Raw genomic sequence first — 27920 nt, forward strand, 5'->3', positions numbered from 1 at the left:
CCATCATAGCGCTAACATGGAACCAAGAATCATGGGATGATCGGCTAATTATTTTCCGACGATTTCATAAAAGCAAGGGCTTTTTCTATCCCCTGCACCTGCGCCTTTATTTCAATAATTTCATAGCGCAGTTGACTATTAGCCTTAATTCGTTCCTCATGTTCCCTAGACAGATTTTGCATAAATCGGCCAAAGGTTTCTTTATTATATTTAAGCATTTGCTTTTGCAGGACATTAACCCGGCTATTAATTTCCGCCTCATGATCACATACAATATTACCTGTTTGTGTTCCATTGTCTGTGACGTAAGAAATAGGCAATGGTAAGGGTGCCGGGCATTCAGGCCAACTTTGGGGGCGTAATTTTTTCCGATCCATAGTTTTACGATTCCGGTCTAATGATTTCTGGTAAATCTCTAATGTATGGAGCAAATAATCCTCTATACGCTTATTTTTCTCTGAAATCTGGTTTAGAGGAATGGGTTTGCGCGAATGATTTAGGAGCCTTTGATACGCCCTATCTCTTATGCTTACTGGGAGTTTATCAGTAATATGATTATATTCAGTATGGAACATTTTATTAGATATAGTTTTGCGCAAAAATCTTGCATGCAAAAATTTATTATTTAAAAATAACATTCGGAGCTTTATTAAAATTTTTAGATAGATAGATAGATGCCTTCCGGCTAAGAAATATAAAAAAAAAAATGGGTAGGAAGATAGCAGATGAAATAAATGATGCACAAAGAGTCATAAACACTCTAAGAGGGAGGGAGTAGTACTCGGATCCTAGGCCATAAAATGAGAGTCCCAGCATCAATTTATTTCGCACTACTACCCCCATTGAAGATGGTACCGTTATTACTTCTATTACTACTGCTACTGCTACTATCGCTAAAACTAACTACTTTCTTATTTCCCTCCTTTTCAACCCATGCAATAATTTTATCCATAGAAGTTGTTCTTGGAGATTTTTGGTGACGGTAAAAACTAGCTAAAGTACTAGCACTAAGACCAGTTTCGATTGATAAAATATTGTACAATTGCGTTGGAGAACGTCCTTCCTTTTTCCTCCTGTTATTAAAAAGAGCCGTAAACTCGACCCAGTATGTTTCATATTCATCCGTATATTCAGAACATTGTCCCATGAAAACGTGACTTGTGGAAGAGAATCGGTTCGATCCAGCTAGATAAAAAATAAGGCGCAGTCGGCGCAGGTAAGTATTATGCATATCGGTTAATTCTTTTTCCTATCACATGTCATACCTTGGGACGAAGCATCATTTCGCCATTCAGCTTCTGTACGTATTCTTTGGAGCTCATTGCTTAAAGTTAGGAGGGTTCTTTCAAGGTTATTGTTTTTATCTTGCATCCCCATTAGATATTTACGAGAAAGGAAGATAGCGATGGCAAGGATTATGTAAATGCTTGTATTTCCCGAAAGAATTCCCTGGATCATGTCCATAGTTAGGACATCATGGCTTATCATCTCGAAAATAATAACTACGATGCTGAAAACAGCAAACAAAAAAATATCTGAGAACATTGTTTTAGTTTGTTTTAGATTGATTTTTGATATATGCAAAATTATTCTTGTTGGAGGAAAAGAAATACCAAAGCGCTTCTCTAGAAATATCCCTTTTATATGTTTTACAATCGCCAGGCAAAATTAAATGCCCATATATACTAGCATAGAGAATCCGCATCGAAATATGGATCTGGAATAATCGTGAAATGTTGTCATAATTTTACCTGATCCCTTTAAGATCCCCCTATTTCTGAAAAAAGAAAATTATCAAGATCCTCTCCGGCGTCTGTACCTAAAGACGAAAAAAGTTAGTGCATTCCCGTACCCCCATATCCCCACAACATGTTTCAAACAATAACGATAATAATATTTTTCGTAAATGCTTGGCCGTGAGACCTTACGCAAGAGAAGATTTTTATTAATAAAAATTTATTGAGATATTCGTTAGGTAGCTTTACTATTATGTATGTACAGTATGTGAATAAGCTATATTATGCATAGCGCTTCGGCTAAAGTACTATTCTCTTATTACATTTTTATCTAAAGAAAGACCAAAGGAAGTACTAAATAACTATCTAGATTTTTTTTTTCTTGCTTCGAATTTAAGAATATAGGACTTCTTTTCCTTCGTGGCGCAGTTCGATATAAAAAACCTTCATTATCATAGGTAAATGCAGATCAAAACATGAAATCTGTTGTAAGGAAATAGGCGGGTATTTATAAAAAATTTCAGATTTCCGCAGGCAGTTCCGCATGAATATTTTTGCGAAAAATTAGCCATTCTAGGATAAAATTATCGGGAGCAATGGCGTAACTTCACCCCCCTATTTTCAGGAGACGCATGTGTTTAGCCCCTTTGATCGCTTATCTTTGGGCGTAGATATCCGATCTACGAAAAATCGAATCATTTTATAATCAGGATCTTCATAAAAAATAGGGGGGAAGTTGTATACTAAAACTTTCTGCAGATTCACATGAGCCGGTTGACGTATTACTGCGGAGAAGTATAGATGACGTTTTACTGCGCATGATATCTAAGCCACCCACATGATTTTGGCGAATATATATCTTTAAATGATAATTTATCTTCGAGATTCAGGACCTCTATATTATAACTAATACACTGTACATTGCTATTCAATTTTTTTTTATTACATGCGAAAAATAAATACAAGATCGGGATATTACCCATGATACATGACGTCTAGGCTAATATACATGTAAATAGGCGATTATTTTTTCGTTCGATATCCCTCTACCCTCACCCTCTTCCTATCAGGTTCTTCCTCCGCACATGCCCTATCCTTTATTATCCCTACCACCACACTTAAAACCTTTTTCACGCCATTACACAGCGTTTGATATTCCACGGACTTTTTATCCAAAGCATCTTCGGAAAATTCGATGCTTAACGGAAGTTTGCTTCCTTGAGAAATTCTTCCAGGGGTATAGAGCAGGAAGTGCCAGTCTCGAGCTGTTGTCACTATACCATATAGATAATCGTAGTCATCCCCATCGCCCCGCTTTCTCTTCTTCTTGTTCGTTTCGTACGAACTCTCGAGCTGTTTGATATTCTGAGCGAAGCCTTCGATTACATTCCGCTGTGGTTTGTCCTCCGTAATGCAAATAAGGTTCTCGACATCCTGACCGGAGGAAGAATAAAGTATGGCGTTAGTATGGCTTATATATCATATAAAAAAAAGTGCGGACATGCATCACTCACCTTGATCGCATAATCAACCCGCCCAGAGCTTTCTTCACCTATTACTTCATATTCAGGCCTCATACTTAATTCTTTCCCTGTGTCATCCCTGGTTATATTTATAGCGGAATGAAGAATGGCCACAACGTACTCATTGCGCATGGCTTCCAAGCTATCCACAACCAAAGTTCCGTAATTTTTCAGCCTGACTAATATTTCCGCCATACATTGCTTGAAGTGCTCGTTAGTATCCTCTATCTCATATGACTGCAGTGAAAAAAGCGGGATAGTGTCTGTACCGTTGCCATCAATACCGTATTTCGCTAACACCTCACTCAAACTCTTGTACGAGGAGAACGCACGCTTCGGCTTTTCTTTGAGGGCCTTGGCCTCTTTTGCGAGAAGTGTTGCTGGTCCTATCTTCAAACCACACTCCTTAAAATCGTCCTTGGTCATGTCGAGAAAGGAAAGGCCGGTAATTTTTTCGTTGCGGAGTATTCCCAAGTCATCGTCATCGAGCTTGAGGTTCTGCTCTTTCAAAAAATCGATAAGGGTTTCTGTATCCCAGTTCTCAACTAAGTAAGAGTCGTGTTCAGCTGTTGAGGTAGACATAGCGTTACGTTTTTATAGGGATATTTGGCTCGGACAAAAATAGTGTTACGTTCCGGAGTAGGATAAAAATTTATTTATGTTCGGGAATACTGGGCGTTAATATAGGTTTTTATGTCGCACAGGCATTACATCATCACACGTGACCGTTTCTCATATACGTTCGATAAAATAATACTTTATTTATGAAATAAAAACATTGCCGGAAGGGTCCCAGAGGGACCAAGTCGGCCTACAATACATAAAAATGCGACTATATCGCTATTACATGATGTGAATAAAAAAATTCCTAACTATCTTTGCTTAGTACCTCCGGCACCCTTTCAGCGGGAGGGTACACGATAACATTAATTCCCATTTCACCATCAAAGATACGTTGGGGTTGTATAGGAAAATGAGTAAAAATTGTGTCTTGCGGTTCCATTCTTATTGCACCTTCTACTTCAAATTCACTGATGTTTCTTAAGCTGTTGATTATGACACTATCAGCTATAAATGCGACCCTATATAAAGCCAAATTGGTCGAATCTATATATTGAAATCGATCTGGACGACGGGTTTTGACTGCCTCCGCGAGAGAAGAGACTCTATTGTTGTTAGCGTTAGATATCGTTACTTCGAAAATATCGTTCACTCCCTCATCAGAAATGAGACAGTTGAGAGTAATATCCCCACCAGCGAGAAACTTGTCAAGCTTGTCAGGAGTCTTGTTCTTATCAGATTCCTTGGTCTTATCAGACATCTTGCTTTCCTAAATACAAGACCCATGGTGAGAAAAACTCGCTCCCGTACATTCATAACTTCTGACATATACATACCTTAATTTTTTTTCGCAGGGATGTTGGGTGAACTTCCACATGCCCTTACATGCTTTATATCTTGCTGGGAAAAAGTTAGGGAGGTATGAGGCGTGATTAGCATTGTCGTATGATGCCAAGAGCTCTATGAAAGCACATGTAAACGGAATCCTCATACCTTTTCACATGTAGATCTACCGAAGAGATACATAGTTGGTCTTACGCCTGGCGATCTCGAAATTGCAAGTCCCTCAGCCTTTCATAACATATGCTTTTGCCGTCAGTATTTACTTTTAGAGTAGGTCCTGTGTTGCAACTAGACCTCCCTTCACATTTTCTCTCATTTGTTTGGGGAAAAAATAGAGGAACTGGTTAGTATATAACTTCGATATGTGAAAATTAATATGTCGCACAAGACCTGACTGATGATCCACTTATTTTGTCGCACAATCTGGTCGAAGGCGCAGTGCATGGCTCAGCAATTCTTCCGAGCTGATGATCATTTCTCCGGACTAGCATTAATCGAACTGCTTGGGGAAATTGGGATCGGAATTTTACTCACATCGCTTTTAAACAATTTTACCATGTTTTCTAGCGCCTCTAATTTTTTCTCGAATACTTTGGTTAGCTCCTCCGGATCGCTAGGTAATTTATTGGATAAATCTTTTTCACTTGGTCCCTCTGGGATCCTTTCGGCTTGGCGCTCGCTTTCCATTTCTACCTTCTACTGCGGAAATTAGTCTAATTATTGAGAAAAAAAATATGCAATAATTAGTTGATTATGCTCCGGACTATTTTGATCGTACTGCTCGGGCTGGATTCCTTCTAGGTTTCGCCTTCTTATTGCCGGATTTTTTCTTCACACACTTTACTTTGCAAATATTCTTTTCTGAGCTGGTAGGCGCTTCGCATGGCTCATATTCATAATCTGAATCGGATGAATCTGAATCGGATGAAATCTCTTTACCTGGCTCTACACCAGTTTTCTCTTCTACATAATTTTCTATACATTCTACAGTTGTTTCTAGCTTTTTAATTTGCACAAATAAAGCACCTACGTTATTTTTTAGCCAGTCTGTTAAAACCAGTAGCTTGGCACCTTCTTCATCTTCTAAATATGTTTCGCTAGGCATCCTATTGTTTGATAAATGCTTGGTCCTGGAGGTATCATTTCGTCTGACTACCATCTTTTCTATAACTGAATATTTTTTGCCCCAGAAAAAAAAAATATAATATAATAATGTATGCGATCTGACTACTTGTCACTATCTAGCTTATGTGGATGAGCTGGACATGTAAGACGTATATTCGTTTTGATATTTCTCTGGGAGCTTGGCCCTTATAGCTCTTTTTTCGGCTTTAACGGCGGTGTCTTTCATTGCACCAGAGACAGGTAAGTCTTACATTCTGAAGATAATGACCCTCAGAATCGTCTATCCGATCAATCGAAAATGATTGCGGATGGCGCTTCGGATAGCCTTGGAATAAGAGTGGAACATAACATACCTTACAAACTTTCTTTTGCTGATATGCCATAGAAATTATCTCTTCTGGCGTGATTGATGGAATAGCTTTCTCCTCATCATTCTCTGCTAGATAGAGCGGATTCTCACATACCGTAGTGTCCTCAATCAAATCAGTCTTATCATCTACCTCCCAATCCTCAGCTATCATAAGCGGTCTTGGAAAATGTCGCTTCTTTTTCCGATCATCTAGCCTATGGCGTCTTAATTTTGCCTCAATAATTTGGGGACAAGGAGTTGCTTGGAGTTCAGTAGGTTCGATATATTCAAGGACACCGTCTGGTGGTTTAACTCGAATCATTTGATTCATGTATCGTACTCGACTGCAGGCTGTATATACGGCATTGTTAATCCAGCCTTCCAGGCTATGGTCCACAATGAAACAACGTTTCGGAGGCTCGACAGTCTGTCCTTGGATTCGATGAATTGTTCCCCAGCCGGCATATTTCCACTCAGCAGGAAGTCCACGCAGTACTATCTCAAGTGGTACATTTATCATCGTACCAACATATGCTTCGATAATTTCATTGCTACCCGGGATCTGCACAGGTTTCCCTTGGATACGATACATATGCTTGATACTTTCATCTGGGTCAAAACGGATAATTGAGGGTACATTGAGGAAGCGTGACTTATGAGCCTGTATTAATGCACTTTCAACTCGCATACCCATATCATTTGTGGAGCAAATCCAAATATCTTCTGGAGTCCACTCAGTAAGTGCATTCTTCCATGATGTTGTAGGTAAAGCCTCACGGAATTCTTGCAATTGGGTCATATCATCTTTCATCCACATGCGTAATTTTAATGCCTTAAGTTCGGGATCATAAGCACGATAATCGTCCATGCACCAGATTACTTCATCAGCCCACTCGGTAAGAAATTTATGCGGACCTTCTTTATCACCCCATGGTGTAAGTTGACCTGGATCTCCACACATAATACTTTGGCATCCACGACTTTCGGCATATGACAATAATCTCTGCAATACCTTCTTAGGAATCATGCATGCCTCATCAAAGATAAGTATTTCGGCTAGAGCTTTTTTTCCAAGACATGCAGGATCCCACTCATCGATAGGTGTTGCCCCTAGATGAAAATACTTATGGTATGTCATAGCCGTTAAGCCTGGATTTTGCTTTCTATGGTATTCTGCAAGCAAATTTGCTGGTGTGAGAACTACAACCTTTCGACCAGGGAATGCACGAATGGCTCGTGTTGTTTTCTCGCTACCGCCTTGGCCAACTAGATAAACTTTTTGCAATGTTATTAGTTTCGAATCAATAGAAAGAGGGGGTGCGTCGCTTGGAGGGATTTCTAGTGTACCTTTATAATTGATAGCCCAGGATGATGCTTCTTTACGATAAGTATATCCCTCTTTTTTCTTGCGCCATTGACCATACTTAATTTCTGGTGTTTCTAGAACAATAGCTGATTCATACTGCTTTCTTATTTTATCTAGTTCAGCCTCATATTTCGCATGCACTTCTTCTAACTCTGCACTATTTTTCGCTTTAGCAAAGAGGCTTTCATCAAAATCGGGGAGTAATTTTTGCCCCATCTCAACAACAGTTTCATCTAAAATAGTTTCGGAAATTGCTGTGGTGTAAATGGCATCTGTACATACTCGTAGTACATTTTCTATCGGAAAACGTTTTAGCTGTTCGAGTACAGCAATATGGGTATAGGCAAGGACAAAAGAACGGATATGCAACCATTGCCCACGCTTTTCATCACCTTCATACTTGATTAAAGTTCCTTGCTCTGTTCGGGTCCAGTTTGGTCGGTGTTTATTTTTGCTAGCCAGTTGACTAACATATCCGCTTCATTTATATCCCGAACTAAAATGGATGTTACTTGCGCATTACGTGCACAAGAGCCCACGAAGCGAACAGCTAAATCACGATCTGGTGGAAACTCAATACGGGATTTTTTACCTACGCTATATATAACTTCTCTTGGAGTTGCGCTTGAAAGCCATCCTCTGCTTAGCAAATAATCGACTAAGGGCGTTGGTATCCAACCTTCTTTTTCTGCAAGATGTTGCCCAATAAGTCCTGCTGTAAATGGATGCAAGTTTAGAGCGAATTCCCATGCTATAAGCTGAACAATACCTGTCAAGTTGCGAATAGTATCTATATTGTCAACTTGAGCACGTCGCTGTATCCTTTCTGGGAATCCATATCGTCGGACCCAAGGCAATGCTTCTGATGCACTTCGTTCTGAATCTTCACAGCCAAGATACGCTCCACGAAGATCTATATGAATATGCTTGGGGGAGGATCTATTGGTGCATTCCATACCATTGATTCCACCTGTGATTTATGCCAGATCTCTACAACATTTCTAGGCGTAGGCGCAATAGCTTCTTTTTCTCGCCAGCAACGGAATCGATAAGACTGGGCGCCTCCTAATGATTTCAAGACTTTATCAAACTCAGCTTTAAGCTCTTCTGAAGGAGACGGTGTATTAGATTGATACTCATCTTCAATCCATTGACGAATATCTACATTTTCTCCTCATAAAAGTTCTTCAGGTATGGATTGCGATTTTTCACATATGAATGCGTCGTTCAGCTTCTTCCATTCATAAGAACTACGATAAAGAATACCTTCATGAGTTAGAATCTCCTTACCTACAATCCATATTCTTGTAGCTCTTGGAAGGTTTCTTGCGACAAATGATATAAGAGCTTCAGCAATCTTTTTTTCATCGATATTAACCTCCCCCTTCTTAGTTTTCGTGCATGCGGAAACAAGTGCTCTTTCACATTCATAGTCCATATCATAGACTGAAGATACTCGAGGCATTTCAGGTATACCTCCTGTCCATGCATGATTATTATGGCAAAATACTGTTAGCTTACGTTGTTTAAGATACCTACCACTATTCCACATTTCGTTACCTAAAATATCCTTGATGACGATTTTCATCCCTATACCTCCAGATTTTTCCGGCTTTTCAAGGATATGCAAATCATCTAAAGTACAGCCGGGTGCTCGTACCTTTTCATTAAATTTCGCAAGGGCACTTTCACGAGCTGGCGTTAGCCCTATGGCCCGCTTTGTTCCTCCATGCTCTATTAGTCGTTGTAATTCTGCTACGATACAATTTAAGTCGCCATCATAAAATGGTCCTGGTGGTCCTTGTGGTCTCGGAACTGGTCGAAGTTCATAGCAAATATGCTTAACATACTCTCAGGTTTTTAATACTAAAAATTCGTTAATTCCCTTTAGTTGTCCTGGCGTAATTTCTTCTCCAGTAAGACTTCCGGCTTTCTTTTTCTTACCGAAATGCCATCCTTTATCTCCCATTTCTTCGACTATACCTTCAGATGTGTAGAGTCTAGTAAAAAGTGTATACTCTGTAGAATGATAAAGAAGACGGCAAGCTTCTGATGCCATTTTATAGCTAACTCCGACTAATTCATCACTATGCCACCATACAGTTCCATCTTCATGAATTCCTGGACCATATAATTTTTGACGTGGACATGACATGAACTGAAAACGTAATGTATAGGGCAGGCCTTCTAGCTCAAGATTATATGGCTCGTCTTGATACTCATCAAGTTTAATCGCATATGAATCTTTCCAGGATAACCACCCCCTTTTATCTATTAATAGAAGTTCATCCAGGCTGGCTTTCCCATAAAAATGAGCACACAATGATGGCCATCCATGAGGATCCATGTGATACTCTTCTTTTCCTTCTGGAACCCATACCTCCTTTATGCCCAAAAAGGCACCAGATTTATCAAGTTGTATTTGCTCTACCATTCTACCCATTTCCCAATCATTAGCCACCCCAATAACATATTCTTCTTCATCATCCATTAGATCCCGAATTTTCTTAGCATAATTATTTGTTATATGTGGTTTATATGCCTCTCTAGCAAGATGCCAGTACTCAAATCCATCTTCATTTTTTACCTTTTTGGGCGCTAACTTTGGAATTCATCTTGAAAACCACCAAATCGATCCATTCTCATGCCGTTCTGGATTTTCTTTTCCTAGCCACTCCTGCTTGTCTGCCCATTCATCAAATGTAGTGGGAAGTATCTCTTCTGATTTTTTGGCTTAGAACCCTTTACTGGACCCGCTAGCCAGTCGGCCAATTCATCTATAGATTTGTTTTGCGAAACATCATGCGTTCCATTTCTTTTTTCCTCAGATACCACCTGAAGTTGTGCGATTTCCTCTTGATACTTAGCAAGCAAATCATTGGAACGTGGGTATGGTATCACGTCTAACGTTACTCCTTTAAGCTCTGCAAGTTTGGCTCGAATTTCTTTACGAATATTTGCTTGGTTAGCTTGACGAGATGACATCTTATATAGAATATCTTTCACGGTGTAATAATATCCTCAGAAAATTTTTATTCAATTAATTAATTCTCCTCCTGCCTTCATATATGTCGAAGCAGAGTACTATTTATCTTTTTCTGAGCATTACGAAGAAAAAGGCCACCTACCCCGCCCGACAATTCACTAAATGTGCCTAATGGCGCAGATATGGGTCTAGGTCTACACACTTTGCTTTGCAACATTGGCCAGCAGACATTGTTGTCTTGCCGGTTAGAAACATGAGTGATCTTATATGCTTTCACGATTTGCTTTATAGTTTGGTTACATACTCCGCTTCGCTCCGCAACATTGGCATTCATATTTGCCTCATATATAGCATACATTAGAATAGGTAGCATATGGGTCGGGGATAATAGCATCCATATTCGCTTCGCCCTAAAGGGCTTTGCTCATATTCCTGCTATTATCCCCTCCCGTCGAATGCGTATTTATAGGCATCGCCCTAAAGGGCTTTGCCTACTCATACTTATTCTCCTATATCGAACGCGCATTCATCGTCACTCTGCTCCTCCTCATGCTTGTTCTCTCTTGCTACCTAAGCAGTATGCTATTGGGAGGCAATTTGTATACCATATCTTGCGTACATGCTCCGCTTCGCTCCGCAAACTGCAAACACTATTTGCCCACTTATTGTATTTACAATTTGCTTACCGCTCCACTTCGTTCCGCATACAGTAAGCTTATTTGCTTTCAAAAAACCAGTGCTAAATAAAATATCAAATTAGTATTTATACAATTCCAAAGAGTTTAGCTAAGTAAGATTACAAATTAGTATTTCTGAGATTGCGGAGTCTCCAGCTAGGCAGGAAAACAAATTAGTAATTTTAATGAGCTAGAGGTGCAAGGAATAAAAAAAGAATACAAAGTAATATAGCAAGAAGGCACTCTGGGAAGCGTACTCCTCTAGTGGGAACTGCCCTTGCCCCCCCCCGTATAATAACATTAATAAAAGTTATTTATTAAATTACAAATCAAAGCTCAAAATTTATTATTAATATAAAGATAGTACATTTTCTGAACTTTAACTTTTATAGAAGACGAATATTTATTTTAAACCTCTGCCACATAATTTAATTTAATTATTTAGTATATTAAATCACTAGTGATTTGACCATTTTACTATTAATTTCGTGGAATAAATGAAAAATCTTTTTTCTAATAAAAGCTAAAATCATTTTTTTTTTTATTAGCCGTATTACTTGTGTGCATGAAAGAGTGGTAAATAAAGGAAGACAAGTAATATTAAGATTTAGAACGGGACAAATTGTAAGATTACCGAATCAATTTCAATGTTGTGTACAACGATCATCATCCATATTAATATTCGTTTTTACTAATAAAGTAAGTCTGGTCTTATTGACAACCCAAATTTATAAATAATTGATCGACATGTTACGATGATGGCGCTCGCATTAGGAGGACAAAATAAGTATGGCTGCTCACATCACTGAGTCACATGTCTTTTACAGTTTATGCATCATATGAAATATTTAACCTTTATTATAATAATTTTACCTAAAATGTGTTAAATATAAATTAAAATAGTTCTTTGTTTTGTGTTTTCGATCATGGAATCCGCTAGTCTACTTCAGGAAATTTATTTAACTATTGACACCATCGTGGGAGTATTCTACGTATATCTCCGAATAATGAGACTCTATTTCCACGTCTTTCTTAATAACAAAAAGAAAATTATTTTTATATAAATATAAAGATATTTGAATTTCATTCAAAAAAAAACCCAATTTTTGAGCGTACTTTAATTTATTAATAATTGAAAAAAAAATTTTACCATGGAAAATCATCTAGTACACATGTATTTAAATACTTTTTTTTCGTGCTTTTTATTTTTAATTTTCTGTAATAATTTTTTTTAAAATGTATATGTGTATATATTATTATTATTATTATTTTATTAAACGTTGTTTATAGCTAGTTATACAATTTTTTCCGTTAATCTTTCTACTCTTTTTCATGCTATTTTTAATACTACTTATAAAAAAAGCATTACAGTGAATAAAACACGTGATTAACAGTAAATACAAATATATAACTTTTCTAAGTAAAATGTAACAAAAGTATTAAATATTTTTTTTATTATACAGGTATAAAAAGATTTTTGGGAAGATCTCGACCCTATGAAAAAAAATCATCCAATTTTTGTACAATATTTGCTCAAGTTCGTGTGGAAATTGTACAATTATTGCAGATTTTTGGATAAAAATAGCTATGAAGTTTTTCAAAGCATATTAAAAGTATGCAATTTTTGTATAACTTAAATTTAGGATATAGAAAATGTTCAATTTTTGTTTGATCTTTATACAACTTAAATTTAGGATACAGAAAACATTCAATTTTTGTACAATAAAAATTGTGATTATTGTACAACTTGAAAATAGATATACGGAAAGCAATTTTTGGATAATCCTACTATACTACTTTCCATCTTACCTGTATGGTTACATTTGACCACTTTTAGGGTCAAATAGACCACTTTTAACCATTACAAATACATTTTCCTAAGTAAAGTGATTTATGCAGTAATGTTACACAAAATTCAATTGCATATTTGCTTATAAACAGGCATCTTCCAGACCCATTGGTGAAATTTTTGTATTATCTTGTAACTAAAAAAAAGTTAAAAACTTTTTATTAGGTTACAAAATTAATTCTGACTGGAATTATAATTTGGCCAGAATTATGCGGTAAAAATCAACTCTTAAAATTATATATGTTGATCACGTGATCTGATCGTCAAAATAAATATGACGACGTGAAATGTTTTTGTTTATGTTTTTTTAACCTTTTAACTTTTCTTCAACTTTCTTTTAAAATATCAGGTAAGAAAAACTTGTGTTCTTTATCTTTTTATTTTCCTAACTTTTTACATTTTAATGTTACTAACTTGCTTTCTTCACTAACTTCATACTTTTTTTTTTATTACTAACACTAATAATTTACTTTTTAACACTACTAATTTGCTTTCTTCACTAACTTCATACTTTTTTATTACTAACACTAATAATTTACTTTTTAACACTACTAATTTGCTTTCTTCACTAACTTCATACTTTTTTATTACTAACACTAATAATTTACTTTTTAACACTACTAATTTGCTTTCTTCACTAACTTCATACTTTTTTATTTAATACTAATAATTTACTTACACTAATAATTTACTTTCTTCTTTGATACTAGTACTAATTTACTTTCATGTTACTAACATACTTTATTTTATTTTATTTTCTTACAAATTTTTATATTTATGATTATATCAAATTTAGTATTTTATTTATGAAATATTGTGTATATTTTTTATATTTTAAGTCAATAAAAATTCATAATTTCACTTTATAAATTGCCTGTTATTACTGTAATATTTAACCTATAATTCCTAAAATATGGCCTAAAATTTGGCTCAAAAATCACACAATAATTGTATAAATTCAGGTCAAAAATAGGATAATTATTGAATGAATTGCCATGCAATAATTGTGTGATTTATTGCAATTTTTAGCACAATTATTGTATGGTCAAATATACAGAAATTGTAGTGAATTTAATTGAATGATTTTTCAACAAAAATCACACAGACTTTTTTCATAGGGCGAAGGTGAGGCTCTTCACTTAACCACATGAATTCACTAACCACGTGACATACTAAACAAATACTTTCATAGCACCAGAACCACTGATCCCAGGCATACAACCAATTTCCTTTTGAACAGGGATTATAGGATGGATATAAGTTATATATTAAATAACGCCACCACAATTCATCCTCGTGATCCAAGGCACTCAATCAATTATCTCCTAAATGATGATTATTTATAGAGTTAACAGAGAACCTCGAGCAAGAGTTTGCATAGAATGAACCAAATAACGTGTAGGTAGGTCTTTCAATAATGGCAGGCAGCATTATGTAGTTCTGGCCCGATCTCTTGTTATCTATTTATATATTGCTCGGGTTCTGTTAATAGATGACGGACTCTAATCAACTATAAGTGATAATTGGATTATATGAAATTTATTATTCCCATTTCTGACATTTCCGATTATTTATTTTGTGTTCTTATGACAATAATAAAATAATTACTATTATTGAATAAAAATAGTTGCATTTTTCATGACGATTACATAATGAAATTTACGACATTTTGCGGAAAATGATGTTTTGTAACTTTGTGTAACATCAAATTTACTATTAAATTTACAAATCAGCACGGACAATAATCACTTATTTAGTAAGTCAGATGATTTCCTTTGTAAACCTTCTTATTTTGGTTAATTTGTTTTGACAGATAAAAATCCAAAAAATAAAAACGTCGTTTATTTTATGTATAATAGCAATGAAATTTAATAATTTAATAACAAATTATTATGACAAACCTTTTTATTTAAAATTGTTTTATTTTATTTTATAGTTTTTATGGTTTTATTATCTTGTAGGTAAAATACATATATACAGTATACTGTATATATAATAATCCGAAGTGTAGGATTTTTCGAATCTTCAAAAAAATATTTTCGAGTAATTTTTAACAATTTATATTTAATTTATTTTATTAGTTTATTTATTTATTAAAATATAAGAAGAATGCCAAAGATTGCAAAAACTTCTGATATAAAATATGTGTATATAAAATAAAAAAATTTGAAAATTGAAACAGATACGCGTTAATAGATTATGATTATTGCGGATTGCGAAATTCTGTAATATTATTCAGTCAGCTGATCAGTAATTTTTAGTGCCATTGCAGATTTCTGCAATCCACAAAAATTATACTACACCAGTACATAACTCAAAATCATGCACCTTTTTAGTGGGTCCACTAAGATTGGCATGATCCTAATATGAACTAAACTTACATCCTATATTATTAATTCAAATTACATACTTACGCCATCATCGACTCAAGTTAGTTAAATACAATGATTTTAATTAAATTCATTAATAAGATATAAATAATAATCGATAATATTTCTGAATTCTGATATCTCATAAAAACTTTTTTTTTCCAAAAATTTTTATTCACTTATTGACGAAATTATGGATTTTTGTTCAAGAATAAGTACCAATTAAATAATACTGGAGAAGTCTGGAACATTAATAATATTAGCGTTAGTTATTTTTTAAACTATCGTTATGACAGACCTTTCAGGGATCTTGATCGTGATGAAAGTCCTTCATCGCATCATTAGTGGTTGATTATTTTGGGATAATCTGATCAAATTGAGAGAATTCCATTTATTTTTCGTGCTTTTAACAGTAATATTGATTTAATTATTAAAATTCTTTGAGATATTTCACTTAATCATTTTTTTTTTATTTTAAACCAGAAAAAACAAATTTCTGATCTCACTGTATAGAGATTATGGATATATAATCTAGCCCATGCAATTATTTTTAAATGATTTATTAAAGAACTCTTAAAATTCTCATTTAATATACTTATACTAATCGGCTTTATTGCTTTATTTTCTCACAATAGGAAATTTTAGCCTAATTTAAGAAAAATAAAGCTCGGGAGATCTTTATCATGAAATAATTTTTTTTTTATATTTCATAATATTCTTTAGCATGAGTATTAAAAGATGTATTATAAAAAAATTAATTTATGTCAGCGCTTTTTGGTGGTAGAAAATAATAGTTGTCTTATTTTAATATTTAATTACAAATAAAGGAATAATTTGCAACATTCATTTCGTAAATAAATTAATTTGCGATCAAATTTTCAAATTTTTTTTAATCTATGCAATTTACGAAATACGGCCGTAAAGTCACGTTTAAGAAAAATATAATGATGTATATATTTCTGAAATTAGACAAACATCAATTACAAATTATATATTGTAAAACAAACGTAAATATTCATTGTGTAACAAATTAAGTTTCGCATCAGAATAATGATTATGTAATTCTATTTAGTTTGTCTTTCAAAAAATTCTCATTCTTTTTTTTTAAAAAAAAAAATAATCTCAATCTTTTCATAATAAAGATGATTATTCCAATTCGTTGTTTTACTTGTGGAAAAGTATTAGCTAATAAATGGAATCATTATCAAACTATGTTAGAAAGCGAATATTCTGAAAGGTATTTTTTTTTAAAATTGATTTGATTTTCACACAAATCATTTTTAAATTAATATTATTTCCTTTTATCAAATGTAAAAAGTGCTGCATTAGAAGCTCTTGGAATAACAAGATATTGTTGTCGTCGTATGCTCATATCTCACGTTGATTTTATTCAAAAAATTTTAACGTTTGCTCGTATGTTAAAATTTATTTATACCATATATCTTATTGTCCGGAGCGAAGCGTAAGGACACTATGAAAAAAAAATCGATCACGTGAATTTCTCTGTCCGCCACGTGAACGTCACCCAATGAAATCTTCCCGTTTCCTAGTTAATAATAATAATTCTTCTAATCAATGATTTCATTTTTATTTACTGTTAAATAGCACAAGTATCAACGGGAATTAGTATTGAATATTCTGGGCCTTCTATTTTTAGAAACATTTATAATGAATCGTCTACATCACTTTCATCTTTTAATTCTCCACGATATGAACCTGAAAGTTCTCGTTCCTCTGATGAGAATCTTTCTAACAGGACTTATAGAATCACACCAGGAAACCTTCTTGATAATGGTTCTCCCAGATATGTTTCAGATGAAAGTTCACCAAGATATTCCCAAAATGATGATACTTCTCCCAGATATGTTTCAGGTGAAAGTTCACCAAGATATTTCCAAAACGATGATTCTTATCTAAACTCTGGCCAAATTAATCCCGTATATGGACTTAATTCTGATGATCATTCTCTTAGGTATGTATCGTCTCCAATTCTGGTTCTCCATCTTATCAATTTTGAATCAATTATTTTACGATGTTTCTTCTATATATGAACCATTTCCCAGTTCTTTGAGACAAGAGCCGAGACAAGAAATTCCTGATTCTCCAACCTATCAATCTGCTTCAGTTGGAGAATATGAACAAGAGAATGATTACCTCTCACAAAATTTACCTAAACAAGATCAAGCATATGGTGATGAATCTCCAAGATATTCTCCTGATTATTGAAGTAATTTAATATGTATGACATACTGTATCTACCTAATTTTAAAAATTTTGTGTTTCTATTATTATTTACACAATTTGCACGTAATCTTATATTTCTTTAACTTGCGTGACCATTTGTATTTTTTCCTGCAATAATAAAAATATATATATATAAATTTGCTAATGTTCATTAAGATCAAAAATAGAAAAATAATTATTTAGACTTTCATTTAAGGCTTCCATATCATTCATTCGATCTTGAATTATCGAATTAACCAAATAGCCGTAAATACTTTCAATTTGAACTTCAGTTAAAACCATTTATTAGTGGAAAAAAAAAAATTACATGTTATACAAACTAATGAATAATTTATGTAAAAAAAACTTACTCGATAGAATATTTCTTTGTACTTTACATTCCCCTATATGCCATTTCATTCTCTAAATTATTATTTTCAAGGTACTAATACAAAAAAAAGGTAACAACACACCAGGCGGCATTATGTAATTCTGGTGCGTGGAGTTAATATTAAAATAAGCGTAATTATGATTATTTATCCTATGTTGCAAATCAGACGAAATCCACATTAATCACGGTGTTTGTACGACAGATTAATTTCTTTTACAAAATATTTTTGAACACATACTTGTTATATTTGCCAAAATATAGCAACGGAAAAAATAATTCACAATATAACAAAAAATTGAAATTAGATTTTTGTGAAGGAAATGGGTGACTTGGATATTTAAGATAAAAAAAGGATTTTGTTTGGTGGGTAAATTATACGTAAAGATTAATGGTCGCAAATTCTTAAAGTGACCGAAGACAAGTAGGATGTTAAATTAATTAAGCTAACTTATGCTGGTCACAAAATTCCATGCAGGTACTGTATAATCGAAGAAATGAAAACGTAAATAAAAAATGAGCAATTTTTGTTGAATATATAATATTAAATATCAATTTTTTTTAAAAAAAATACTAACAAATTCATCTGGTTTAATATCAAAATAAATAAATAAATAGATTTTAGGAATAATGCAAGGATACCCTTTGACGACCAGCCAGGATTTCACTTTCTTATCAACAAGGGACCAGCCGTACCACATACTTGTAAAGAAATAATTGTCAACACCGTTCAGTTCTTAAGATCAAATTATCATATTGAAATCATTGGTCCATTTATAAAAGTTAGCAGATAACGCGTTTGTATTCTTTATTTAATTTTTATTTTACTTCAGAGAAATACATTATCAGTAACGACTACTGGAGGTTACATAATTTAATTCGGAATAGTACAAAATTAAACTGTAAAAAAGTCACCCTAGGATGACTTTTCTCCGTTGGAAGGGGAAGTCGGACTAGCTATAATGCACTACATTAAATATTACAGCTCTCACCAGGGCGTGTGAAATAAAAACTATGTAATAATCATCTAAATGAATGATTAATAATCGCTCGAATCCAATGTATTGTTCTTTCATTCTAAAAAAATAAAAAAAGGGAAATGAAAAAAGGTTAGGATGCTATATGCACATACTGTCAGGTAGAGTGGTACAGTTATGATAGGCCTGATATTGTTTTTATTTTGGTACGGAAATAATTGTCCATGTGCTGAAGTGTGAGCGGAAACGTAATAGTTTCCGCTTGTATACTAACAGTACTGTCACTGATGTATCATTATCGGAGTGTGGAGTTCTTTTGAAGGAACAAATCTGGTTGTGAAAGTAATTTGCTGTCTTGTTCTGAAATATCGAAGAAAGTATCGTCTAGTACTGTAACACCTTCGATGATCGCCGCAGTGATCACCATGTGAGATATCTGCACGTTCATAAAAATCGGGTAAGCTGCTACAATCGTAGCGTTTCTTTATTTGGGGTTGAACTCATCTAGTACTGAGAGGAAGTGTAGGTTAAGGTAATTTCCGTTGATTCTTCTTCTTTTTTTACGGCGTTTCCAATTTTTGAAGGTTTTACGGACTTGGCAGTTTCCGTATTATGGCGTGAACCATGAACTTTTCACTATTTCTCAAGGCACATGTTGAATTCGTTTAATAATAGTAGGATTAATTTTCTTATTCCTTGTATGCAAGAGAAAAATGGTTTAATCTATTATTCGAGGATTCTTATTGACGATTCCATCTTTCCTTTTGTTGTTGAGAACGAACTGACATATCGTCGCAGTCGACACACAGAAAAAATCTTCGAAGGTTTGTTGTTGTTCTTGATTATAGTACCGTTGTTGAACGTTGTTGAGAAATGTGGGTGTTGTTTAGAGTAAAAATAAAGTGAATAGTAAATAATAAAATTTATATAGGATACGGAATAAAAGATATAAAATATGAATAGTGACTCGAATTATTAAGTAATTTGATAATTATAATAACACAAGTAAACTAATTAATTAAATTTGATATTAAAAATAAATAGATTTAAAAGTTGTAGACTATAGACATATTGATAAAATAATTATTTAACTATACATTAAAATGAAGATGTTTACAAAATGTTATTAATTTATTACATGACTGTACAATCAGTAATGGCCTTCGGCTTTTCAGTGACTTCAGCAGTTGCGATAGATGGAATGGATAATTTAATGGTAACTTCGGTTTGATTCATTTTGTTAGAAAATTTTAATTTTAAAAGTTTGAATTATGTGAAAACTATCAAAATTTTTTTTCTTTTTTTCTTTTTTCTATTTTTTTTTTTTAATTGAATTTTAATTATTTTTCTTCAATATGAAAATTTTTCGCTTATTTATATCTTTTTCATAGATTTCAAAGGATTTGTGTGCATTACCGTGTTTGGAAATATAAAACGTCAAATTTATGTAGATCACACTTTTTAGACTTTTTGAAACAAGACACCTAAATCATGTATCAATAATATACAATAGATTTTTCATTTAGACAATATTTCAATATTTTTAATATTATTTTTCACTATGATTCTGTGTTAACAATATTTTTAAAATTCAGTATGAGTATTGTCTTAAAATACCATTTTATTGTAAAATATTGTCCAGAGCGAATGCAGCCGATTATGACTAAATAATATAATTATATTATTTAGTCATAATCGGCTTAGACTAGGTTATTTAGTAATAAATAACCTAGATATAACTAAATAATATAAATATAACTAAATGATTTAAATATAACTAAATAATCTAGATATAACTAAATAATTTAAATACAACTAAATAATCTAAAAGTAATAACCTGAATATGATTAAATAATCTAATTAAATAACTTAAGTGAGACGATTTTTTTATACCATCTTATTTTTCCTACTATATTTCTTACCTTTGAAATTGCTTGTCAAGACCTTTTCCTATTTATTATTTGAGATCATGTGATTAAATAATCTAAATATAACTATGACCAAATAATCTGAATGCTTCTATTTTCATTACATACTGTGTTAATAAATGGGTTCCACTATAATTTATGTTACTGATTCTTTGTAGGTCAACTTCTATGAGGGTGTTCCACTATACCATTTTGAGATCCGGCTTTTATAATGAAGATTCTGACTCACTGTGCCAGTTTTAGGACCAATTTCTATGCTAAGTTTTATGGCGCCTATTTGGTTTTGCCGAAATGATGTAAAAAATATTACGTCAGGTGGCGCAGTAAATTTGCGTTTAATTTTGGCTGACACTATATCATAATTCTGGCCGATCTTTAGGACATGTGATTCGAGGATCCAGCTTGGCACTATGGAACTATCGTGAAACTGGTAGGGAACTGTCATGGAACTTGCAGGGAGCCAGAGATGTTCTATTAGTTTGCCAGTTTTATGCCAGCTTGGGTGCCGAATTATTATATCCAAAGTTCTGGCTGAAATTATTGAATAGTGCTGGTCAAAATTAAACGAAACTTTACTGCACCTTTTTTTCTAATATGGGTTGCGAGAAAATACATATATTATTAGGAGAGTCATTTGATAGTGCTCCCAGAGGAGCAGAGGGCTCAATGACAGGTGATTCTTTGCGCATATATTGTTAATTTACTGTGCCTAAAGTTTTTGTGATACTTTACACATATATTGTTAGAAGAATCATATGATAGTAATCCCAAAGGGCTCTGTGTCAAGTTATACTCCATACATAGTTTGTTTTATTAATATTAAAAATATTAATAATAAATTAATTATATATTTATATTAATTATTAATATTATAAATAATTTACCTTTAAATGTTTGGCCATTGTACATCCAATATCATACATAACATTAATTTGTGATCCAAATTTATCTAAAATATTACTTAATAAAAATAAAGAATATACTAATCTAATAATATAACAATAATTAATAATATAATATTTATTTAAAAATAAATACCTTTCTCTTGTTTTTATATTAAAAATTTCATTGGAATTCCATGTTTACATGTTGTACCAACAACTCCACTAATATCCAATGCATTTGAAAGTATTATAGAATTTTTTTCATTTGCTGCCTTAAAAGCTTTCATACATGGATCATTTTCTTAACATATTGTTAATTATTTAATATTTAATTTAAATTCAACTTTTTAATATTTATTAATCAAAATTTACCCCAGAACTTTCTTTTTGTAAATATTGTAAATATAATTTTTCAAAATCAAATAAAATATTTAGAATAATAATCTTCTTCTGTATTATCATTTCCACCAATTTTTAATCGTCGTAATTGGAAACATCCATCAAAACATACAGTTAATCTATTTAAAGAACCTGAATTACATGAATTTTTCTAAATAAAATATAAGTATATGTAATTATTTATATTAAGAATATCAATAAATACTTACTAATGGACATGCAGGACAGAGTTTCTTAACCACTTGTTCTTAATTTTTTCTTTTTTAACTAATATATATTGTCTAAAAGTAGACATAAAAGGTTTATAAATATTTTTATGGCTACTAAGCTATAAATTTTAATTAAATATCATTAATAATTAAATATTGTTAAAAATGTTAAAATTCATTTATACATACTTTATTATCATGAATATGTCTTAAAGCAATACAAAACTTTCATATGATATTTGTGCTAATAGAAGTAGTTTTTCTGCAAATTCCAATAATTTTATTTCAAATGCAATTAATGGATTTATAGGAGAAGCAGGAAATAATGTTCTGCGTGTTAACGCAACTGTTCACAATTACACAAATTGAATTGTTTTTTAATTTCATCTAGAAACAAATAAATAAATAAATTAATAAAATTTTTATAAATATTTACAAATAACAATTAACTTACGTTCAAAATAAATACAATCGACTGTAATTATTTTAAATAGTTCATTATTATAACATTTTCCATAAAGACATATATTTTCTTCAACATTACATTGACTTTCCAACTCAATTAACGCGTCTTTAAGTTGAACACGAATTGACTGCCAGGATTTATTCAAACGAGTTTGCTTTTCTCTATAAATACTATCATCACTATCAACAGGTATACTTTCATCAATAAAATCATCATTAACATCATCATCATCACTTTGTTGCAAATTAAATTCGGTAGGATTTGAATCATAAGTTTGTTCAAGAAATATAGGTTGAAGTATTGGAATTTCAGTATTGCGAGTAAATGCTCGTGATTTACTATATTTGATACCACGAGGTTTTATAGTACGAGGCATTTTGCCAAAAAAGTTTTTGATTCAGTCTCCTAAAAAGAAAGAAAATGTTTAACATACTTAAAAAACAACAAAGAATTTCTTTTCCGTCAGAAAAGTGAAAAAACTTACCAACTAATGTCAATAAAAATTTTGTTAAAAAAAGAATAGGTATATATTAAAAAAACCAGAAATTCCTAAGTAGTTTTATTCTCAGTTTTTTCAACGTTTAATTAAGTGCCGAAGTGTAGATTTTTTTTCGTTGGTGCCGATTATAATTAATTGCACGTGATTAGCTCAAAATCAAATGACTCATCAGTGGGGTTTTGGTACGACCTTTCAGCCTTTTATAGGTCATGATCAGCGGGTGAATGAGGTCATCTCATCAATAATAGTCTCATCAATACAGTAGTCTCATCACACAATCTTGTCTTCCTTTTATCTTCATAACATTCATAATGCCACAAATTCGCCAAATTCGTCAAGCTTCACTTAATACAATATTACGCGAAATACAAAGTGTTACACTAGGTTAGATACATTATTGAGGAAACTATTAATGATGTTAAAGAAACTATTAATGATGTTAAGGAAACTATTCGCGCTCGTATGTATATTATTTCATTCCCAATAAAAATAAATTTAAAAATGTTACTAATTTTTAATTTTTTTTAGAGGAACTTCGTTTCGCGGGAAGAACAAAAAATTCTATTATTACTCGTGGGAACGTTCAAAACATTGAACCCTTATTCGTCGATTCAGGTCATTTGCCTATGAATTATCTGACTACAAGACACGAACTAAGGTCACTAAATGGAGAAGAAGTACGCGAATTACTTACGCTTATTATATAAGAATAGGTGATAATGAAACTGAGAACGGGCAGAGAAACAAAGCTCGCAACGTTCTTAGGCATTTTTAACTTTAATTATATGATATAGTCAATCACTATTTTTATTTAGCTTTACCGCTTTGCTGTCAAAATTATTCATTAATGCATATGTAACTAGATAATAACGCTTTGCTGTCAATTATTCATTAATGCACATGTAACTAGTAACTACTATAGATAATAATTCTATATAATTATATTGCAAAATAATAAAAAAAACAGCTTTTTTTAATGCAAATAAAAAGCTTACTTTACGATATGGATAATAGAGCAGTAATGGACCTCCTATCGATTATGTACACTAATAATATTCTGATCGTTAAAGAACGTGTATTAATAGATGAAATCTTAATTCATGATCAGTAAATTAGATTGCCCACGAAGATCTGGCTTGTTATGCAACTATATCTGCAGACCTTTAGTGCATGAGAACGAGATAGGTGCGTTAATTTCGGGATTCTCATTCTAATGTTTCGGACTAATATTACTTTTTTTCAAATCGGAGAATGTATAAGTAGGATTGTAGGAAGTGGATGAGAGAGATTATTATTTCATTTCTCCTTACAATTCATCACTATAGCCAGTGAACCATCATCCACCACTATAATCAGCGAACTTTTGACCAGCGCTTCTGAAATTCAAACAGATACTTCTGAGCCTTCTCAACTCGAAGTACTTGCATTAAATTATCTTCGAAATCAAGAGATTTCAACTATCCCCAGCAGAATTCCGAAACTCAATCCTTGCAGTATTTTCCAAAGAGTAATCCTAAAATTCCGATTACCTTTTCCACCGCCAATGTCTTGAGAGATATATTATGCAAGCAGAAACAGAACCAGGATTCGGTCACTATTCCTATTTGATACTTCAGTGTAGGTCATTATCCCTTTGAGAATCATAGCTTAATGGTCAATCCAGATTGAAAAATAATATACGTACGGGAAATCATGATGGATTGACATTGATAAAAATTTCTTTCAAAGAAAAAATGCTCTTAAACAAGTGATATAAATAAGCTAACTCTCTTACACGTTAATGGCATATACTGTAACAATTTGAACATTATTCATAACAATCATAATTTAGTCATGAGTCATAATTATATAATTTACATTGCATTTTTCTTATTTTTCAATCAATTTTTAATTTATCATTATTTAACAACTCTACTAATAAAAAAAAATTAATTCCATCCTTTTTTACATAGGTTCTCAGATTCAGAATGCGACATTTTCACCGAGCAGAAAAGAAAACCCACTATCATTTTCTTTAGAAAGGATCTACAGTATAAAAAAAAAGATACGAAATATTTATTAACAATTTACTACTTAATTTTGAATAATAAATCATACATTTTTCTAATAAATAAATAAAATAATTAAATTATGTTTGTAATATGAAAAAAATTACGAAAAGTTTGTTTCATTGTAGCATCCGTTTTCTTTCGTCTGTTATGAATTTAGAACTTAATTCTTCTTGATATAATAAAATTTCGGTTAGCTTTGAAGGATGGATCTCCCAAAAATCCTGACCATAATATCGACAGTCTGAAATTCAAATCCCGATTTAAATTAAAATCCTGATATAGTCACAGTCTTGATGATCTAAAGTCAAACCCTGAAATTCAACCGGATAAATTTGAGATTGGTTAACGTTAATTTTCAATGCGATTGTTTCTAATTTAAAAGACAACCGTTGAACTTTTCAATCTCGTGCTATGACATTTATTTTACCTTTGCATTTTACCTTCAGAATAGTGTTTAATTAATATCCTAAAATCAAAAATGTCTCCTGAAGCAAATGATGTGGCTCAATTATTTGAAGAAAATTATATTTATGAAAAATAAGATGACAAATTTGAAATGGTAATGTAATTCGTGCATCATAGTCAGTTTATGATTCATTTAAAACAATTTCGGTAATATGAAAACAATTTGCGTTTTAAAATACTAATCAAATTATAACGATATATTTGACACGATACTGCGCCTGCGCCACAGCGTTTTTAAAAATTATACACTTATTGGAAAATAACTTCTGGATTTTAACTGTTAAATTTACGACTATCGGGATGTTGATTCAACCGGAATTTGTTGGGATTGTTGAGATTATTGTATTAAGATTATAGACTGTCGATATTATAGTTGTCAGGATTTTGTGGTAAACCCTTGCAGATTCGCAGAATACAGTCTAACCTCGATATACCGATATACTATTAAAAACTTGATATACCAATAAAATTTTATTTTCCCACTATATGTGAGGACATATAAATATCGGTATAACTTTGATATAACGATATTTCCTCATATCGTTATATAAACTGTAATAGATTTTTCTGATTATATGACAAGATAATGAACGATTTTTGGTAATTAGTGCATTGTCTATAAATAGATTTAAATAAATATGACTAGATTAACATAAACTTTGTTATGAAATATGGGCTGCCGTAGACGCAAAAAGTATATACAAAAATTATTTAAATATACAAAAGTGATCATTTGAATATACAAAAATATATAACTTTTGTATATACTTTTGCGTCTACGGCGGCCCATAATATAAATCACGGAACGACTTTTTTTATAGGGTGTTTGGATCTCATTACACCATTTTAGATTTTTAGTATAAATCCATCTAGCCAAATTTATAAATGGTGCTAAAACCACCCTCAGTAAAATATCTTAATCTATTATAAGGAATCCATTCTATACCTTCAAATCGATTTCTTGCACTCAGTTGAGCTTCTTGGATAAATTTGTTAACGTATTTATTTTCACTAGTTCATTTAATAAAATCATGTTAAAATGTTTTACTATTGCCAATTATAATCAGTTTTTAGTCGTTCACAATTGGAACACAAACCTTTTTTGTTCGTATTTATTCAAAGTATTTAAATTGTCATTTTTTGAAATTTTTAAATCTTTTAAACATACTATTTGAAGGATACGGTATGTAGAGTAAAGAATACTTCTTGCAAAATAATTTTTCAAATTGATTGGCGTTATATTTATTTATTTCTAGATTTTGTCTCAACTTTATTAAATGATTATATTATATCCCTTATTTTGTATTCATTTTGCGATTTTGCGTTCATTTTTGCGATTTTACGTTCATTTTTGCGTATCAATGAGATTTATTTTGGTAAAGAAAGGTAACGACAACGTACAAAATTCCCGGATAATTTTCCGAGTAGAATTCACGATATAAATACATTATGCAAAAAATAAATTTTCGTAATTCTTGTTGTGATTATACTTCTTTACCAGACTAAATTCATTATAGTTTGTCATGGTAAAATGACGACTGGATCATTATCTTTTTTTTACGATGAAACTGATAATTTAGTATTTATATTTTTAATGCAATAGATGTCATTGAACTAACTAATATACAATAATCTAGTTCATTTTTTTGTATAAAACGAATTTATCAACACTACATATTTATCACCTGGCCCGCACCAAGTTAATTTTTGCCGATATTACAGATATTTTGATTTATTAACTGAAAGAATGTAACTAAAATTACTCACTGTAAAAAATGTTGATCCGTGTTTTATATTTCCATGTTTTTTTCCGGGAATGTATCATTTTCATGGAATTTATAGCCTTAAATCATGAAAATTTTCATCTCTATAAACATGAATATCCATAAATATCCGTGAATGTACCATTTTCACGGAATTTTTACGAATGCCAGGGGAACATCGGTGTACAGCAGTATATGGAGTATTTATTAGATACCCATGGAATAACGATACACCGATGGATTTTATACTTTTTTATACTTTTTTTTATACCGGTGGAGTAAT

General features: G+C 32.2%; 7 protein-coding genes across 7 annotated transcripts; 2 read left to right on the top strand and 5 right to left on the bottom strand.

Moving 5' to 3' along the window:
• Positions 1 to 820: 820 nt before the first annotated feature.
• On the bottom strand, positions 821 to 1545 carry OCT59_027368 (uncharacterized protein; the record flags this gene model as incomplete). Its single annotated transcript, XM_025316581.2, has 2 exons — positions 821 to 1185; positions 1266 to 1545. 2 exons carry the CDS (start codon positions 1543 to 1545, stop codon positions 821 to 823), a joined length of 645 nt encoding a protein of 214 aa, XP_025180253.1.
• Positions 1546 to 4657: 3112 nt separating this feature from the next.
• OCT59_027369 (uncharacterized protein) lies at positions 4658 to 5350 on the bottom strand (the record flags this gene model as incomplete). The annotated part of the gene is made up of 3 exons (XM_066136908.1): positions 4658 to 4720; positions 4814 to 4891; positions 5198 to 5350. The coding sequence occupies 3 exons, from the start codon at positions 5348 to 5350 to the stop codon at positions 4658 to 4660; spliced, it is 294 nt and encodes a 97-aa protein (XP_065993345.1).
• Positions 5351 to 5426: 76 nt separating this feature from the next.
• On the bottom strand, positions 5427 to 5822 carry OCT59_027370 (uncharacterized protein; the record flags this gene model as incomplete). The annotated part of the gene is made up of 1 exon (XM_066136909.1): positions 5427 to 5822. The coding sequence occupies one exon, from the start codon at positions 5820 to 5822 to the stop codon at positions 5427 to 5429; it is 396 nt and encodes a 131-aa protein (XP_065993346.1).
• A 172-nt stretch (positions 5823 to 5994) lies between these two features.
• Positions 5995 to 10488, bottom strand: OCT59_027371 (uncharacterized protein; the record flags this gene model as incomplete). The annotated part of the gene is made up of 6 exons (XM_066136911.1): positions 5995 to 7922; positions 8027 to 8473; positions 8545 to 8676; positions 8770 to 9318; positions 9448 to 10105; positions 10252 to 10488. 6 exons carry the CDS (start codon positions 10486 to 10488, stop codon positions 5995 to 5997), a joined length of 3951 nt encoding a protein of 1316 aa, XP_065993347.1.
• A 6038-nt stretch (positions 10489 to 16526) lies between these two features.
• On the top strand, positions 16527 to 17610 carry OCT59_027372 (uncharacterized protein; the record flags this gene model as incomplete). The annotated part of the gene is made up of 4 exons (XM_025331919.2): positions 16527 to 16621; positions 16703 to 16797; positions 16990 to 17356; positions 17448 to 17610. The coding sequence occupies 4 exons, from the start codon at positions 16527 to 16529 to the stop codon at positions 17608 to 17610; spliced, it is 720 nt and encodes a 239-aa protein (XP_025180249.1).
• A 4992-nt stretch (positions 17611 to 22602) lies between these two features.
• On the bottom strand, positions 22603 to 23235 carry OCT59_027373 (uncharacterized protein; the record flags this gene model as incomplete). Its single annotated transcript, XM_066136912.1, has 2 exons — positions 22603 to 22739; positions 22848 to 23235. The coding sequence occupies 2 exons, from the start codon at positions 23233 to 23235 to the stop codon at positions 22603 to 22605; spliced, it is 525 nt and encodes a 174-aa protein (XP_065993348.1).
• A 283-nt stretch (positions 23236 to 23518) lies between these two features.
• OCT59_027374 (uncharacterized protein) lies at positions 23519 to 24065 on the top strand (the record flags this gene model as incomplete). Its single annotated transcript, XM_025325644.2, has 3 exons — positions 23519 to 23578; positions 23743 to 23818; positions 23887 to 24065. 3 exons carry the CDS (start codon positions 23519 to 23521, stop codon positions 24063 to 24065), a joined length of 315 nt encoding a protein of 104 aa, XP_025180247.2.
• Positions 24066 to 27920: the final 3855 nt, after the last annotated feature.

Source organism: Rhizophagus irregularis, chromosome 7, assembly GCF_026210795.1.
Source record: "Rhizophagus irregularis chromosome 7, complete sequence".
Lineage (NCBI taxonomy): Eukaryota > Fungi > Glomeromycota > Glomeromycetes > Glomerales > Glomeraceae > Rhizophagus > Rhizophagus irregularis.